This window comes from Uloborus diversus, chromosome 3 (genome assembly GCF_026930045.1).
Source record: "Uloborus diversus isolate 005 chromosome 3, Udiv.v.3.1, whole genome shotgun sequence".
In the NCBI taxonomy this organism is placed as follows: Eukaryota; Metazoa; Arthropoda; class Arachnida; order Araneae; family Uloboridae; genus Uloborus; species Uloborus diversus.
In genome coordinates this window covers 172,544,604-172,562,138 of record NC_072733.1, presented here as the reverse complement: position 1 = coordinate 172,562,138, position 17,535 = coordinate 172,544,604, and the positions used below count along the sequence as shown (strand labels likewise).

The following is a 17,535-nucleotide window of genomic DNA, read 5'->3' as shown; positions in this document are numbered from 1 at the left end:
ATTCTATGTTGTTTGTTTATACTTAAGCAGAGAAATAAATTAATGAATGAGATGAGAATGCTGTCCTCCCCCCCCCCCCCCGCAAAGTTTTGCCGATGCGGAATTTCCTTCCCCTGTTTTTCAGTTTTGATATATTTATGGAGGGAAGAAATTCTAAATGTCGGCGCGAAACTGGGGTTAAACCATTACACTATTTTACGTGACAAATTATATGAAACTGTACGCATATGAATACGGCACATATAACTTTTTAATTGAAAGCGAAAAAAAGCACTTTTTTATTGGTTTGCTTATTTTCTAAATTAATGGATTTTCACAAACAACACATAATGAATTGAAAATATATGAAATACGTGTGTGGATATCCGTGCTTTGCAGTAATTTGTTAGCTGAAAAAAATTCTGCAATTAATTTAAGCAAGACTTTTAATGAGCTTAGTCCATGCGCAACATGCGCATTCGCTATGGCAAGTTTGGGATATTCGCGATTTGACATCGAGTAAAGTTGTATAGATCTTCTGTCACATTCAAATTTAAAATATTTAATGGCTTAGTTTTTTTTTTTTTTTTTTTTGCTTGGTGATAACATGCGTTATTTCGTTTTTTAAATGAACTTTTAAACAAAACTAGGTATTAAACAAGACAAAGACTTCTATCAAGAAAAAGATAAATCACCAAACAATTAAAATTATCCCATAAAACGTAAAATAATCCACGATTTAAGAAAAAATGTAATTAAACAAAAAGTGAAAAGCTAGATTAAAATAGCCCTCAAGCTGTAAAACATTTAAAGAAACCTTCATGAAAATGTTGAATACTCTGTCAAATAAAGAAACTGTAATAGAATTTATTGCAAAGTTGTAAAATACTCGAAAACAATATAATTTAAAACATAGTATTTTATTATCCAAGAAGTTTTCTTTGCAACAGAGAGGATACAAGTATTGCAATAAAATTTAAACCTTTCAATTCTCGCAAAATGAACATAGAATCTTAATAGTCAGAAAATAACTTGACGTAAAATTAGGCTAGCCATTATTGTTCCTTAAAAACACAAAACAGCGTTGTTTCAATTGAAAATTTTCTGACTTGAACAGGGTGGCGACAGATCAGGGAGATCAGGGAAAAATCAGGGAAATATCAGGGAATATTGAAAAAATAACAAAAATTCAGGGAAAATTGATCAAATGAAGAAAAAATTCTTTTTTTTCTTTGCAAAATGAAGTACTTTAGTTCCTTACAAATGTTTCACCAATTATTTGTTGTATTAAAATTGAATTTTGACTGAAAATCAAAATTGTTTTTTTGCCATGGTATTATTCGCTGTCACTTCAAATTACACGCAGGGTTTTTTTTTTTTTTTTTTCAGACTTGAAAACTCTTTTATTTTAAAACCATATACATATATATTTTGAAACTATTACTATTTTTTTTTTTTCATTTAAATGTTTGTTACTAAAGAAATCTATGATTTTTTTTCGACAATTAATGAAATCATTTGAAATTGAGTTGTGTAAATAAGTAAATATATTTTTATTGTTTTTTAATAGTTAAAATTCTGTATCCATTCATTAAAACCTAAGTTCTTGGTTAGGGAATAGCTCAATATGACTGGTTGTTGGAAGATTTCAATTTGTTTTACATAAATATGTCTATTCTGCCCTGTGCAGGTTAAGGGTAGTAACAGCAGTTTTTTTACATTTTTGTCATTCTATGGTACGTTTTCTTTACTGTACATACTCACTTATTTGGTTTACGCTGAGAAAGAGGCGCAAAAAAAGTCTTAATTCTAACATTTTCCTATTGTTAGTACTGAATCCACCACACATTTCTTCAAATATCACGAAAACTAATCTCTGCAGATACTACTGTTTACCTGCAGACGACAGTATTATTTACGTAAGTCCCACTACATTACTTCTATACTTTAACTATCACTTGTTGTTCTTGCAGCAACACTTATACTGCTTGAAAATTCAGTTCAAGATTATTTCCATTTAAATTTTTTAGTTTTATCATGATTAGATATGTCTTCAAGAGTGGTCTTAATAATTTCTTAGAATTCTTATGTTAACTGGTTCCTGGAAGTAAAGTATTTGTTTTAGATTTCCTACAATATTTCTCTGCCGATAATTTTTAATACACTATTTTTACCAAAAAAAGGGAAGCATCTTATCAAAATATATTTTTAATTAACAGCATAAATCGTTCTAAACACTGCATTTTATTTAATATGCAATGCTTTTCAGGTAGGGCAAAGAAAGGAAACCATTATTATAAGTAACGTAAATCAGGGAAATTTGGTGAACTTAATCAGGGAAATCAGGGAAAAGTCAGGGAACTTTTTTTTCCAGTTCCTGTCGCCACCCTGTTGAAGTTCTCAATTCTAAAAATACAGACAAAGTAATAATATCAATGCAAAAAGATGTGGTATCTCATCAAAAACAACCCCCGCCGTAAAAATTTCCCCGCCAAGAAAACCTTTAACTTTCCGCACAAAAAAGAAAACCTGCATCCTAAACCCAAAAACCCTCAGCCATAAAAAGTTATGATATCTAGTTTGCCCGCCAAGTATCTGCCAAACTATCATCCTCCCTCTTCACCTTTTTCATTACAGCTACTTCCATTAGAACCTCCTCCCACCTTCAACTCTTCAGAAATATGGATAGATCTTTTAAATTGTTTATCTTGTTTGGCGGGAAGCTTTTCAAAGTGAAGTGGTTGCTTGGTGAGCAAAAAGCTTCTCGCCAAACAAGATAAACAATTTAAAAGATCTATCCATATTTCTGAGGAGTTGAAGGTGGGAGGAGGTTCTAATGGAAGTGGCTGTAATGAAAAAGGTGAAGAGGGAGGATGATAGTTTGGCAGATACTTGGCGGGCAAACTAGATATCATAACTTTTTATGGCTGAGGGTTTTTGGGTTTAGGATGCAGGTTTTCTTTTTAGTGCGGGAAAAGTTAAAGGTTTTCTTGGCGGGGAAATTTTTACAACAGGGTTGTTTTTGATGAGATATTGTTTATTGCAGGCTTCGCAATATTCGATCAATTATTCCAGTCGGAATTTTCAAATGGTATTTTCTCCCCTTTTTGATTGAAATTGAACTCGAAGAGTCTGGATCTCTCTTGTATCATTCAATTCAGAAGTGCTGAATGTAGCGCACAATCCCATGTCATGAAAATGAAGCCTATTAGTGTTTCCAGACTGCTCGAACCGTGAAAAGGATGCTTGACGTTTAGAATTAGGTTTTATTTGAGCTAATAAGCGGCGGTCAAGTTTCCCTGTGATTGCTGATTAAAAATTTATTTAAACCGTTCATAGCATCATTGAACTGCTTCAATACTAGTCATCATTTGATTATGCGATTATGAAAAAAGCAGAAACACACCAAAAATGGAGATTTCTGTAATTTCTCAAGGTGGCCATCGCCCCCATAAAAACTTAAGGTCTAGCAGGGCATCTTCCCCGATTTTCCTAGGGAGCTCAGTGCCTACGTTTAGCATTGAAAACACGTAATCACGAATTAGGCTTGCAAAATATTTGGCAAATTTTGATCGCTATAACGTTATCTCTCCTTTGATGGGTGAAGTAGTTACACATATTATTGAGCAATCACGATTGCTAATTGTTTTCATTTGACCGTCCTTGATGTCCGGTTCCTTTTTCAACCCCACCGTCCTCTGCAGGCGCGACTCCTCCCGGTAGCCGCTGCTTTTGGTCGGTGGCGTCCATGTTCTACACACACGCTCCCTCATACACATACACGCGCCTTTACACACATACACGCGCTTTTACACACATACACACACGCCAGCGTGCATACACCCAGGTCTACGCACACACACAAGCCTACACATACACAACTATACACACGTAACCGCCCAAGAGCAGGAACAGGAACCGTTTCTAGAAACAAGCGAATGGAGTAGTAACCAATGAGTAGGGTCCTGTCGCAACTCGTGATTGCAAAAAACATAATTTGAATTCAAAATTTCAGAATTCAAGTTAATTTTAAAAATTCGAAAGTTTCTTTTTTTTTATTTTTGACTTTACGATTTACAGTTAATGCTTTTTTTTAGAAAAACTGGCAAAAAAAAAAAAAAAGAAAGAAAGAAAATGAACGCACATAAGTGAAGTGTAAGTTATTTTTTGCAATTTCAGTTGTGTAAGGAGCAGAGCAACTAGGGGCGAGGTAAAAATTATTATTATTAAGAAAGTGGTATGCAAACAAAGTATCAACAATTTGATTACATGTTCATTGAATTTCAAATATTAAAATCAAATGAAATCAAATTGTCATACTTACAAGCATAAAAATGGTTAAAAATTCAATTTAAATGGAAAAATAACCTTTTCCAAACCAAGCAACTGCTTTATTATATGGAATTCGAAACCAGGGCCCGATCAAGACAAACTGGTGCCCATGTCCTGAGAAGATGGTGCCCCTCCCCCCCCATGAGAAAATCAGCACAATTTTAAAGTCAATGTTTTATACTATAAATCTAATATACTAGAAACCTACACATTACGACAGACACCTAGGATTTGAATATCAAACACTTGATAGTCACCATACTAATCATAGTTAAAATTGCTTTACCTTAAGGTGAAAATGAGTTAAAAAACAATTTAACACTGCAAAAATAGCAAAAAAAATCTAACTAATTCTGACAGCAAACTTTAAAAAGGCTCCTTTCTGGAGTAAACAGAGGCAAATGTGTCGATCAAATCATTGAAATCTAATTTTGATGTCACAGAATTTTCAATGGTCAATAAGGAAAACGCTTAAATTATCCTGAGAAATGCAGCTTCTCAAATGATTTTTGATTCTTTTAAAAGCTGAAAAGGAACGTTCACTGGAACAGAAAAAAAGGAAGGAAGTTAATTTAGGCTATTTTAGTGCCCCTAAATTTGCGGTGCCCAGGTCCGCGGACCCACTGGACCATGCGTTAATCAGGCCCTGTCCGAAACAAGCCTGTGGCTGTTCATCAAAATGCATGACGTGGTATATCGCGTAAGCAATGAATTTTTGGTAAATAAATTTAATTATTATCTATTGTTACTAGAACGAATCTTAGACGGAATAAAAAATAAAATAGAATAACCGGGGCGCCCCGAACTTTAGTTTTTGGAAGGGCGAAATTCTCAATCTGCCGAATGGAACTCCAAATTTCGCCGAGTTTTGATAATTTCCGATTAGAACTCCAATTCTAAATTATGATAATTTTGCCGAATTGGCAGACAATGTGCCGAATGAGGAAATTTTTGGACGGTCAGATAAACTTCCTGTTATTACAGATCGGGACGCCCCTGAGAAATAACGCGCATCATATCAGAAATTAAATAACGCGCGACACAAGAAACCCGTGTGAGACACGGGCATGTGCTTTAAGTAAATTTTGCACACAATAGCTAAAAAATCAAACTTATCTCACAACAAAACAAAACGGTTTTTTTTTGAAATTATTAATGATTTTCAAGTAAATTTGTTTAGTAACTTTTAAATTTATGGGCGGGAGGGGAGTTATTGCCTGTATTGCTCCTCCCGCGTAATTCCAAGCGCACATGTAGCGGGAGCGCGTGCGAAGAAATAGACTTCGATGCTATGATACATACTGTGAAAGAAATAAGTGTGTTATGTTAATGCATTCGATCGCATCCACTGGAAAGTGAGAATTTTTGCATTGAGCGAAATACGATTCATTTGATCTGTAAACTAACGGAAAGTGCACGCACAATGTGGTAAGTGTGGAGGATGCCTTGTTCTTTTTGCAACAGTAATCCCCAATCGATATTTTATTGATCAGTCGCATAGGTGGCGCGCTCAATTGCGTCCTCCAGCGACCGACAGTGGTTTAAGATGATTTGTCTGCAATGTGATATTTATTTTGTTTAGGAAGCTAAACAAATATCAATGAAACGTCCCTTTCCCTTTGAGGAGCTTAGTTTTTCGGGGTGTGTTTTGAAAGCAGTTAAGACTAAATCCGCTTTTGCACATTTCTATCGACTGGCTTAAATCTGTCAGACACTGCAAGGAGTGGACTTTGTGTTTATGCTTATCGAAGACAAATGGGGATCATGTGCTTGTGTCCTAATTTAAGCTGGACGAAGACCTTGAGTTTTACAGGAAAAAAAAACTTTTGGGACAAAGAGGTCACCTAGCGCTTCTACTTCATTTTGGTTTTTCTAACACTACTTCCCCAATAATTACGCAACAAAAATTGTCTCGTTTCGGGTTTTTTTTTTCTTTCTTTTTTAAAGAAGAAAGGGATGGTAGATTTTCTTGAAAAGTTTATCGCGGTTTTCTTGTGTAAACGATAAATTTCAGTTTAAAAATTGAAGGGCTCGGGGCAGAAATGTGACAAAAGTCAGAAGGAGTGACTTTTCGATCAAAATTTTTGTTTCTCATAACTAAAATTGAAATAAACATAACAATGGATCATGTCACTTGGAGAAAAACATATCTGTTTTTAGTATTGCAGAATATAGATGCATAATACCTTTGAAAAATTCTATAAATATTTTTTATAAGTTGGAAGTTGGCCTAATGAAAAATTCACATCATGTGCCATATCGCATTTTTACCCCGAACCCTTCAATTTTTCTTAGGGAGGGGGGGGGGGGAGTTTGCATCATTGTATAAATTCAATTGTGATTTAAAACGTATGTTTAATCTTCGCCATTGCTTTAATTCTGTAACTCGGATCATAATTTAGTGCTCTAAAGCGTCTTTAAAAGTCATTAAAATAGCACTAAGATGTAAGGAAACTATCTCAGTGCTTTTAGAAACTATTTTCTCCCTGATAGTTTGTAAAGACAGCACCAGTGTGAAATTAAAAGTACATTCAAGAAAAGTCGGAGGAAAAAGTAATTAATTTGTTGAGTTCAATTGAATGCAGGACAGGTTAAATATTGAAATTTCATTCTATTTCTTATAAAGTTTAGGTAGTTACTATACCTGCTTTCATGATGCTAAGTAAAGAATGTTTTTTTAAAGTACGTAAAGAATAAAATTATGCAAGGAAAGTTTGAATGAACTCAAATGGAGTTTTCTGTATGATGGTGGGGAAGGGGGAGTTAAATGGAAAATCTCCCCAGGCCCCTGTTCTTATGGGCTCCCTGGGAGGCTCCAAAAGAGTTTTCACTTGCCGCTCGAAATGGTTTTGGGAAACCCTGCTGATTGAAGAAAAAAAAAATACAGCAAATAATTTCGCTGAAAATAATAAAAACGAAACTTTCAAATGTATTTAAACCTTAAATTTCAAGAATATTTCAACAATTCAACCAATGATGCTTTTAGTCATTCGGGTCAATGTAGGCAACAATGGTAAAACATGATGTTTTATCTTCGAATGAAATTCATGTGAACAATAAAATACCAAATTCAATAAAGTGAACTGCAGTGAGATCAAGCGCGTACCCTGGGATGTGTCTACCAAAGATAACATAAAACTGCTTTTGGAGACTTAAGATATCAGAGGAAGTTAGAGCTCCTTATTTGTGCCGAAATACCACTTATGAATCCCCGACACCTTCCAGTTTTTGTGGTCACATTTCAATAATGAGCCCACAAACATTCAAAGCTGGATCTGCCCTTGAGTGAGATGTGCACTTAGTTAACCAGTTTACTGAAATAGTATTACAGTCTAATTAGAAATGTAATGAATGACTTATTGGATTTTAAGACCTCGGTATCGAGTGTGTGTATATTTGTCTTTGGTTTGCGTGAATCGAAGTTTTTGAGAGATTTAAGTGGCGTGAGTCTTTAGATGAACCATAATTTATGAGAATGTGCTTTGTAGAGAGCTTAAAAACCGTGCTTTAAAGGATAATATCTCAATTTCATTCAAAGCTCCGTATTTAGTCGTAAATAGGGAACTTTCTACCATTTATGTAATCCTATTTTGATCTCTAGATAATGTTCAAGTGCTCAATCCATTTGAACGGGTGTGACACTTTTACTTATACATTTGTACTTTATTCCCTTAATTTTCATATTTGAACACAAGGAACTATTATGTATCGTAATATAAATTATCAATATTCTAAATTTTTTTGCGCTTCAAAAATATGTACGTGTTGCGGGTGTGATTGTAAGATCACGCCCGCAACACGTACCAATCATTATTTTTTTACACACAATTTTTTTTTTAAGTTGGCACTTTCTTTTGGCACATAATAATTCCTTCTATTCAAATACATAATACTTAAAGTTTAAAAATCCCGTTAGAGTGAAAATATATGCGCAACAAATGACACCCGATTAAATGTGTTGAGCACAATACAGTTATAAAAACCTAAAATTCATATATACCAAATTCAGAAAATTAAATATCAATTCCTATTTAGTATTTAAAATTTTAATTTGTTAAAAACGAAGGATGAATTATAGAGCGCCCTTTGACGTCACTAAACGTTCGACGCCAGCAATTAATTTACCAGCCGTCGGCAGTAAGTGACGATAGGCTAGTTTTACAAGTATCGATACTCTTATTGGTTTCGCTTTTCTTACGGTACGCGCACTCTTTTTTTTTTTTTTTTAACAAATACTTATCACACTGCAGTTTTATTTATGTATTTGTAGATAACAATTTTATGCATGGTTCCGTCAAATAAAATTAAATGAGAAAGTAAGAAACGAAGCATTGATAACTGCAAGTATGTAAGCTCATTGTTAGAAGAAAAAAAAAATGCTCCTCGGAGCATCAGATGAAATAATCTTGAAATTTGATGGTATTTCTTCCTCCAAAAAATCAATAATTCTCTTCCGATTTCCGTTTATTTTTTCAAAAACTAGATTTACTCTTGTCAATCTTGATTTATACTTCGCTTTAAGAAGTAAAGCGTAAAGAAAGAGTAGCGTTCCTATCAACTCCAACTTAACTAGATCATATCCTTTTATAGACAATTCATTTCTAATTTACATGATACTGTTAAAAGCTTTGAAAGACCTGATACAATTTTCTTTAGATTAAATTTGATACTCGACCTTTTAGACATAAAACAGGAGTCTGGTAAATTGCTACTTAGTTTTTTCTTTTTAATAATTAGTTCGCTTGCGTTCCTTTGACAGGAGTAATGACCGTCATTCGAACCTTATACTGACATTTTAACCTTACGCTGTCATTTAAACGGCACGGCATTGACGACGCAAAATAAATATAATGTATCAAATAAAATTTTTCATCAAAAACAATATGAAACTAAAGTTTTTGAAACTAGTTAAACTTTCTCTGGTAAGCAGAATAGACAGCTCAACTTTTTACTCAATTCTGCTTAAAGCATTTTTTAACACATTTCATTCTAGGAACAACTAAGGTAAAATTAATGACTGGAAAGTAATGTAAAAATTAAATTTTTCGAATATGTTTATTTATTGATTAGAAGCCTAATGCGATCATCGGGCAAAGGGGAAGATTCTCAAAGTATAAACCTCACATTAGACGCAGGTAATAAGCTTGTGTAATAATAACTAAATTTTACAGAATATTTTACAGATAGTTACTGCATTGCTATAGTTGCTATACTATTTTAAAACTGGTCTCCATTTTCTCAGCAACAAATCACAATTAAGCAAAATTTCTAAACATCTACCACTGACACTTTTATCTGCCCAAAATGAAGGCACTCTGGAAGACGATTAGGTGTTCAAAAACTCCGTTTACTTATTCAAATATTTTTTTTTTTAAAAACCACAATCCCATTTTTCTAATCTTATGAGATTTTATTAATGCTTAAATTTATTGTCCTTCCCCCCTCCATCCATTAGTTTTGAGTTAAATACCATATGGAATTACTACTTTTTATTAATCATAGCGGATAATTATTTTTAGGAGAAACAACAGCAAAAATATATTTTTATCCGATCCCTTCTCTAATATTTATGGCTAAACGTGTACTTAACCAGCTTACCACAAGTAAAGACCTTTCTACTTTAGGAAAGAGGTCTTACTAAGAGATATGGAAGCTGAATATGCTTAAATGTTACTTGATGACATCAATTTTGTTATTTAGTTTATGAAGCTACTTGAGAATTTCGTTAACGTTGTGGTATAGCTATAAAAATGAAGAGATGTTTCATATTTTTGAAGGCTTAATATTTTTGAAGAAATACGTGAATAATACACTATGGTTGCATTCGACGACCTCGACCGGGAGCGACCGGTTAGTTAATCACGTGACAGCTAATGATCACGTGCTCCGGTCAACCAATCAACTACTTAGAATGGTAACCGCTGTGGTAACCGGTTAATCATAGAACGCTTCGGTTAGTAACCAGTTACTTACCGGTCGACCGGTGAGTTTCGTCGAACGCAACCTATATATTCAACATAAACTGATTGAAAACAAAAGGAAAATATAGGCAAACATCTATAAAACGGTTCAAAGCTTTAAATGTATTCTATATGGTTTCTAATATTTTAGTATAGCTTATAAACTGAAATAATAACTTTTTTGAAACAAAAGTTGTAAACTTGAGCTTCTGCTGGCTCCATCAACGTCAGTACTATGCCTCGATCACATGGAAGTCGTAAAAGTTTCTTAGAAAAGCTACGGTTTTGTACTATTGTTTTGCGAGTTTGTTTACTTTGTTTGACTTTAAATTATCAATGAAATATTATTGCTTGCATGAATCTTACTATCAAACTCCCTTTATAAATAAACACTAATTTTTACGTCAACAACACAATACTGCTGTGTGCAGGTAACTGCAAAATTTTCAAATTTCTTTTTTGCATTTTTTTCATCTATTTTATGCTATCTTTATTGTACAAGCTCGCTTATTTGGTTTCCGCTGAAAAAAAAAGGCGCGAAAAAAACGTCGAATTCCAACATTTTCTTATTGTTAGTATTGTATACATCGCCACACATTTCTTCAAATATCTCGGAAACTCATTTCTGCAGATACTGGCGTTTACCTGCACACGGCAGAATAATCCATTGAAAATTACTTCTGCAAAAGCTTTGCTGACACAAAATGAGGAAAATTTTTTTAGCAAGTTCTATATCTGGGACGATTAAGGGTATTTTGTGTGTCTGAAGTATTTTAGGTCCCATTATAACACGTCAGTCTTCCACCTCCACCTTCCAAAGTCATTTAGTTGATGTTTCCCACAGCTGGCTAAGGGCATATCGTCGTCCCAGAGCAACAGTAGGATATCTTAGTGTTATTCCTGGAATTAGATGTCTTACTGTTGCTCTGAGGCGACGATATGCAGCTCAAATTAAAATCACACTTTCGAAATTCAACATTTTTCACAGAAGAAAAATTATAGAAATTGAAAGTAACGAATTCATTAAATAACCGTGCGGGGTAGTCATGAAGTGATTGATTCACCAATTATCTACTTCTCAAAACATGTTGCTACTTGAAAAAATCCTGGTATCGTTCATGCTTTTGGAGTTACTTTTTGTAACATTATTTAATTGCAATGTAGACTTATTACTCTGAGTTGCTTATGTTATTGTTCTTTTTGTTACAGAGGAGTTGACATCGTTCGAGAACAAGAACGTCGGGCGCGGCTCCAGCTTCTCGATGAAATTCGTGAGCCTTCTCCGCAACCAATCTTTGGGGAACCAGTTAAGGTGTGTAATATTTCCTATTTCGAAACGAGCATTCTTGCTACTGTCTAGGAACCTCAAAAAAAAAAAAAAAAAAAAAAAAAAAAAAACTGATATTGACAAAATATAGCCTTGTTTCTAGTGTCTAAGAACATAAAAAAAGGACTGAAATTTAAATTGACAAAATATAACCTTGTTTTGGTGCAAGTTAAATTTCGCAAGGACAGAACAAGCGATCTCTTGCAGAATGCTAAGTAAAATGTATATCTATAGAAGCTTCTTGCTGGTCACAAGAGAAAGAGAACTTGCATTGACTTATTTCAGCCTGTAATGTATCTGCTTTAAAATGATCTATATTCAAGTAAGAATAAATAATATCACGAGTTTTGCCACATTGCAGATTTTTCTCTGGCAAAAACGGTGCAATTTTTGAAGTAGGTTTTTACTGAACTAAAACTCAGAACACAAAGTTTTTTGTTTTTTTTAGAGTTTATTGATGCACCATTTCTTAGTGAGTGCTAGGTGCTTATTTTTGAGTTGGGACGGATTCTTTACTTCAATGCATCCAAAAAATATCATTCAAAAAGAAGGCTGTTGAACTGAAATCAGCTGGCAAACTCTAATCAAACCGAATATATGTCTATATTTATGCATATGATAGTACTGATTTGAAACATGTCGCTGGCGGTGACCAGTTGTTATGCTACATATATCGGAAACTGCCGAAAAAAGCAATTCCTACGTTGTGAAAATCTTAATGACAAAAGAAAATTTTATTTTTTAAATTAAACTAAGCATGAACCACACATTTTAATTTCTTGAAAGGCCATTAGATTATGGACAGCAATTTCTAAATACCGTTTGCAATAAATAAATACGTGAAAAAAAAAAAAAAGGAAGTCATAAACTTTGAAAAAAAAATCATCTTAAACACAAAAACTGCCGTTTCAAATGTATTAAAGTTAAAAACGTGAAAGAATTTATTACATCTCCTAATATAATAAATAAGATCAAATATAATCTTAATTTTTAAAAAAGCACTTCCAGATGCACGTCCCCATGGTCCGGTCCTTTTGCTGGATTTCATACTCTGGGTGTTACAGTTTCGTCTGAGCATCGCATTCGGACAAACTAACAGAAATTAACCATTTGAAACAAACAAATTTACCATTGCAGTCAACAAAAGTTTTCAATTAGTTATTTTGTGATATACATAAAGCATGTATTTAGAAGTTTCATCACTAACCCTTATTATTGCGAAGTAATGTTTACTATTTTTCAAAACGATTCAAAACTTGAATATATTGCATCCAAAATTAGAGTTTTGTACTAGGTGAATTTAGCTTTAACGATGACGACATGCGTAAAGATTCATGAAAATAATGCTGCGCTGCTACTTGTTTCCATAACAGACAGCGTAATTATTATTATTAAGTTTCATAAACGTATCCGAATCGCTGAAAAGGAAATTATTATGCAAATATTAATAACAATGCTTACAGGAAAAGCTTCTAAACTTCTATAACTGAATTTGACATGTTTGGAGCGGCGCAGAGATAAGCTTCAGGTTCAAATAAAGATAATAAACTGCAAGTAACTTGAAAGACATGAATGTCAAGGGCATTCATATTCTGAACAGGTAGTGAATGAATTAAACCTGCAGCTGTTGTAAAAAACTTATCACAGAGTTCATTTTTTCCCGTCAGTTACACCATTTAATTTGTGTCCAACGAGGAAACTCGTTTAAATAGAAAAATGCGCGTTAAAACTATCGAGTTTTTGTGACGCGTCCCCAGCAGTTGAAGGTCATACTTGTTTCTCCACATGATAAACTCTAGTCTAGTTACAAATGTTAAAATTGAGTTTCAGTACATCATCAATTTACTTTCGCCACAGAAGAATTCACACATTTCATAATTTATATTTTTACCTTTAGAAATACTTTTTGAATATTATGCTTTCCCATATAGTATGGAAGTTAAGATAAATGTTTTTAAAAATGTTTGTGCGTACCGTCAACTGGGGTAACTTTGGCCTTTTTGTGGGTAACATTGGCCCAACAAACGAAAAATCAATTAGTACTATCTGTAAGGAATGAAGTCAAATCAATGATGTCCCCTATTAGGGCTTTGAAACGAATAAGTGATTCTACGTCTAATACTGTACAAAAGACAATCTAATTTCGTTTGTTGGGGCAATGTTACGTGCAAAGGTCAAAGTTACCCCAGTTGATGGCATTGCATGGTATCTCCTAGGAAAATTCTGAAAACGGCGTGATTGTTGCATTGTTGGAAAATATGCTCAAATCACTATACTAAGTGCTTTTACGCAGAATGTCCCCGAATTCATAACTCAAGCGTTCAAGTTTTGAAATTTGAGATTGAAATCGACGCACCAAGAAAGAGTTGTCAGAATAAAAAGAAATTTTTACACACGGGGGGGGGGGGAGGGGTTCAAATAAATATAACTTTTAGTACTCTGTTCCACTTCTAGCATGAACGTACAATGCGATACTGGCGAGGAGGAGGATTGAGGTTTAAAATTATCATACAATATCCAACGTCATCTCGTTCCACATTTACTGCTTAGTGTGCCACGAATTCGATCAAACTCGTTGGCTGTCCAACTTACCGTCCAAAGTGATCCCATATATGCTCGATTTGTGACAAATCAGGGAATCGAGAAGGCGAGAGATTCCTGAGAGTCTTACCATGAATGCCAACACATGTGCGTGAAGCATTCCATAAGCGTAATGTCACGCTGTCATTGTCTTGTAGATAACATTAGGGGGTGATCATGTTACGTATACGATAGTACCCCCATAACATCGCCCCAGCTATGAGTGCGATGTGCAGCTGAAAGGCAAGGCACTGCAAGATCTTCGTAAGCGTACACAAGTTTCATTATTCACCAAATTTGATATGGACTTGTCACCCAAGACAATCTGGATTCATTCGGCTGCAGATCAATCCCTTCGAACAGGACAACATTCCAAATGTAGGAGACAGTGTCAAAGCTCTTTTTCTGCTTTTGTTTTCGGCGGCCCATCACATCTGAAGCTAGGGTGATACTATCGGGTGCCATGGCATACGATACATGACCACTCCTCCACGACACCAAGTTAGGGTAATGATACGTTTGCACCATGCTTCACTCACATCTGTTAGCACTTAAGCAGGGTTTCCCGGAGTCACATTTTCAACAGCACAGTGCTCGGTCACAAGCGGCAAGGGTGTCAGGGGACTTCCTTTTCCACATTATCACCTTCTCTGGCCTTCTCGATTCCTTGATTTGACAGCTATCGAACGTAACCCGGATCACTTTGGACGTTTCGTTGGACGGTCTACGAGTTTGATCGAATTAGTGGCACCTTTACAGTAAATGTCGAACGAAAAAGTTGTAGGATATTGAACGACACTCTCAAGTCTCCATCCACACTAGTGTCGCATCGTGTATTCGTGCTAGAGGTGGTCCAACAGGAGACAAAAACCTCCCTTCATTTGAGATTCTTCCTGTAATAATTGATCATTTTGCTTTCACTTTGTAATCACGAGCGGCTGTAGAAATTCAATTTCTCTTGAGTTTTCACCAGTAACGCCACAATCTCCCCTCTTAACGTGAGTAAAGAATTTTATTCTTGTAGAGCCTCTGGTAAAATCTGCCTGGCAGTAGAAATAAATCTTTGAAAATCTCTATGCTTTAGTCTTTCAATTCGTTTCTTTTCGAATTTGTAGTCTTTCAATTCTTTTTACGTATTTTTCAGACTATTATTCTGGGATAAATACGGAACTCTCACAAATTTGGACCAATAATCTAGAATATATTTTTTTAAATAAAAAACTAATAGAAGCCATGCGGTTGTTCCGCATTGCAAAAATGACGTGCATCTTTGGTGCTCCATGTTTCAACAAAACTGACGTCGTATAGGATTCGATCACCCGCCATATTAGTCAAGAATTTAGAGTATCTGGGAGATTCTGAATTGGATTCATCTGTCCTTTCCATAAGAATAGAGAAAAAAGTAGTTATTAAAAATATATATAGGTTTCAAAAACTTTGAAAATGTTTATTTTAATGTAAACTCGTAAATATCCTTTATTTCGCACATATTCTAGTCATCCATCTTAATTACGAACGGTAGTATTGAATTTCAAGAACCTCAATTGTCTTAGCAATCATTACATAGCTTACTGGTAATGGCACTCTTATTAAGTCTTTTTTCTCCATTTCATTTTTAAAGATGAAATATATGTTTTGAAGAATGTTAAGATTGTTCTCTGTATATCACTTGTTTTCTAAATAGCTATTTCTTTTTTTAATTCAGGTTGAACTGGAAGATGAGACATCCCGTCGCATTAAAAATACATTGGGCGACTTCACTCAAGTGCTCATAAATGACGCAAAAAATCTCATTGGCATCTCAAGACCTAATTCATTAAATAGCTACGGCTCTGCCCCTCCACCCAGAGCTCAACAAGCTGCCAAAAAGCCACCCGTAGTCAATGGTATGCACAAGCCATCACAAATGGCTCCTCCGAAAATGGGACCCGACAAAAGGGCTCCATACCAGAAATCTGTTCGGCAGGAGCCCCCTCCAGCATCCAAGCCATATTACCCAGCTTCTTGTCCTCCCCCGGGGCAGGCTCCTTATGGGATAGACAACAGCCGATCCCGGGATCCAGCCACTTGGGACAGCAACAGCAAGGATCCCAAACGATCTACCAACCCTGTTAACATCAATGTAAGCAGTGGGAGTGGGAGCAATGTTGCTACCACGTCAAACCTCTGCAACTCGACAGGAGTGGTCAGTTCTTATGGAAAACCTACGACGAGTATGCCTTCCATTCAAAATGGACTGCCGTCTACCGTGCCCAAATACGGAGAAACAAGCAGTGCTCCACCGCCCAAGCGGCCTATTCTCCGGCCATGCATGTTCAACTATCCAGATCGGGTGAGTAGTATATATTTATAAATTATAATATCATGGGAATCCCACAAATGTAATGAAACTAAAGTGAACATAACGTTACGTCAAAATTGTACCATGTCTTTATATCGATGTTCATGCGATCCAGTCTCAATGTTTATCATATCTTACTTTTTGTCACGTTCTGCAGTTTCATGTTTGGACAGCCGACATACCTCTACTTTAAAAACGCAAGCACCAGAATAAGAAAAGCGAATTAGCTTAATTTTATAATTTCCCAAGTTCCCCTTTCATTCAACCAGCTCAACGTTCCTGTAACAAAATTCATAATCATTATGAATTTATTTACAAGCTTACTTATACACTCAGGAACATTGAAAATGGCTCCCCAAAAAGGAAGCATTGGATTGAAGTGGAATTTAATGTACATAATAATACAGGTGAGAGATAAAACTTGATCTGATAATCTAAACAATTAAGCAAACACATGCTAAGAAGTGAGATAAATACAGTACTGCTTCAATAACGCATTGGACTCCATTTGGCTGCAAAACATGCCGCAACACGGTCCGGCGTTGAGCTAATTTAAACGTCTGATTTTGTCCTGAGTCAGATGGACTCACAAATTTTGAATAGCCACTTGTAAATCTTGCACAGAGTAGCACAGCTGCATCCCGTGTTTCAGCTGATCCCATAAATGCTTTATAAGAGACAAGTCAGGGGAGCGGGATAGCCACGGAAGAGTCTCAAAAGGACGTAAGAAGTCTTGAGCAACTCTAGCTGTTTTCGGGCGAGCATTATCTTGTTGTCAAGTTGTCCCGTGTAACAGGGAGTACACGAAAAGGGCGCCTGGAGTGCAGATTCACTGCGGCAAGACGTCTAGAAATGGTTCGGGGAACAACTGCTACCCCTACGTCTACTTGTATGGTGGAACGAGTCACTGTGGGATCCACGACTGCTTGCCGCACAATCCTTCGATCCTCTCTCCTCGTCGCCTTCCTGGTCACTCCAGACCAGGTTTTTCTGGTGAGTTTTTCTCGTGGGTACCA

The 17,535-nt window shown here is 35.4% G+C and overlaps 1 protein-coding gene across 1 annotated transcript in view; it reads left to right on the top strand.

Moving 5' to 3' along the window:
- LOC129219287 (AF4/FMR2 family member 1-like) overlaps positions 1-17,535 on the top strand; it is a 203,785-nt gene that overhangs the window by 126,831 nt on the left and 59,419 nt on the right. Inside the window, exons 3-4 of the mRNA XM_054853625.1 lie at positions 11,481-11,583; positions 15,884-16,510. Of these exons, the coding sequence (XP_054709600.1) occupies positions 11,481-11,583; positions 15,884-16,510 (730 nt within the window). The remainder of the gene's footprint in view (positions 1-11,480; positions 11,584-15,883; positions 16,511-17,535) is intronic.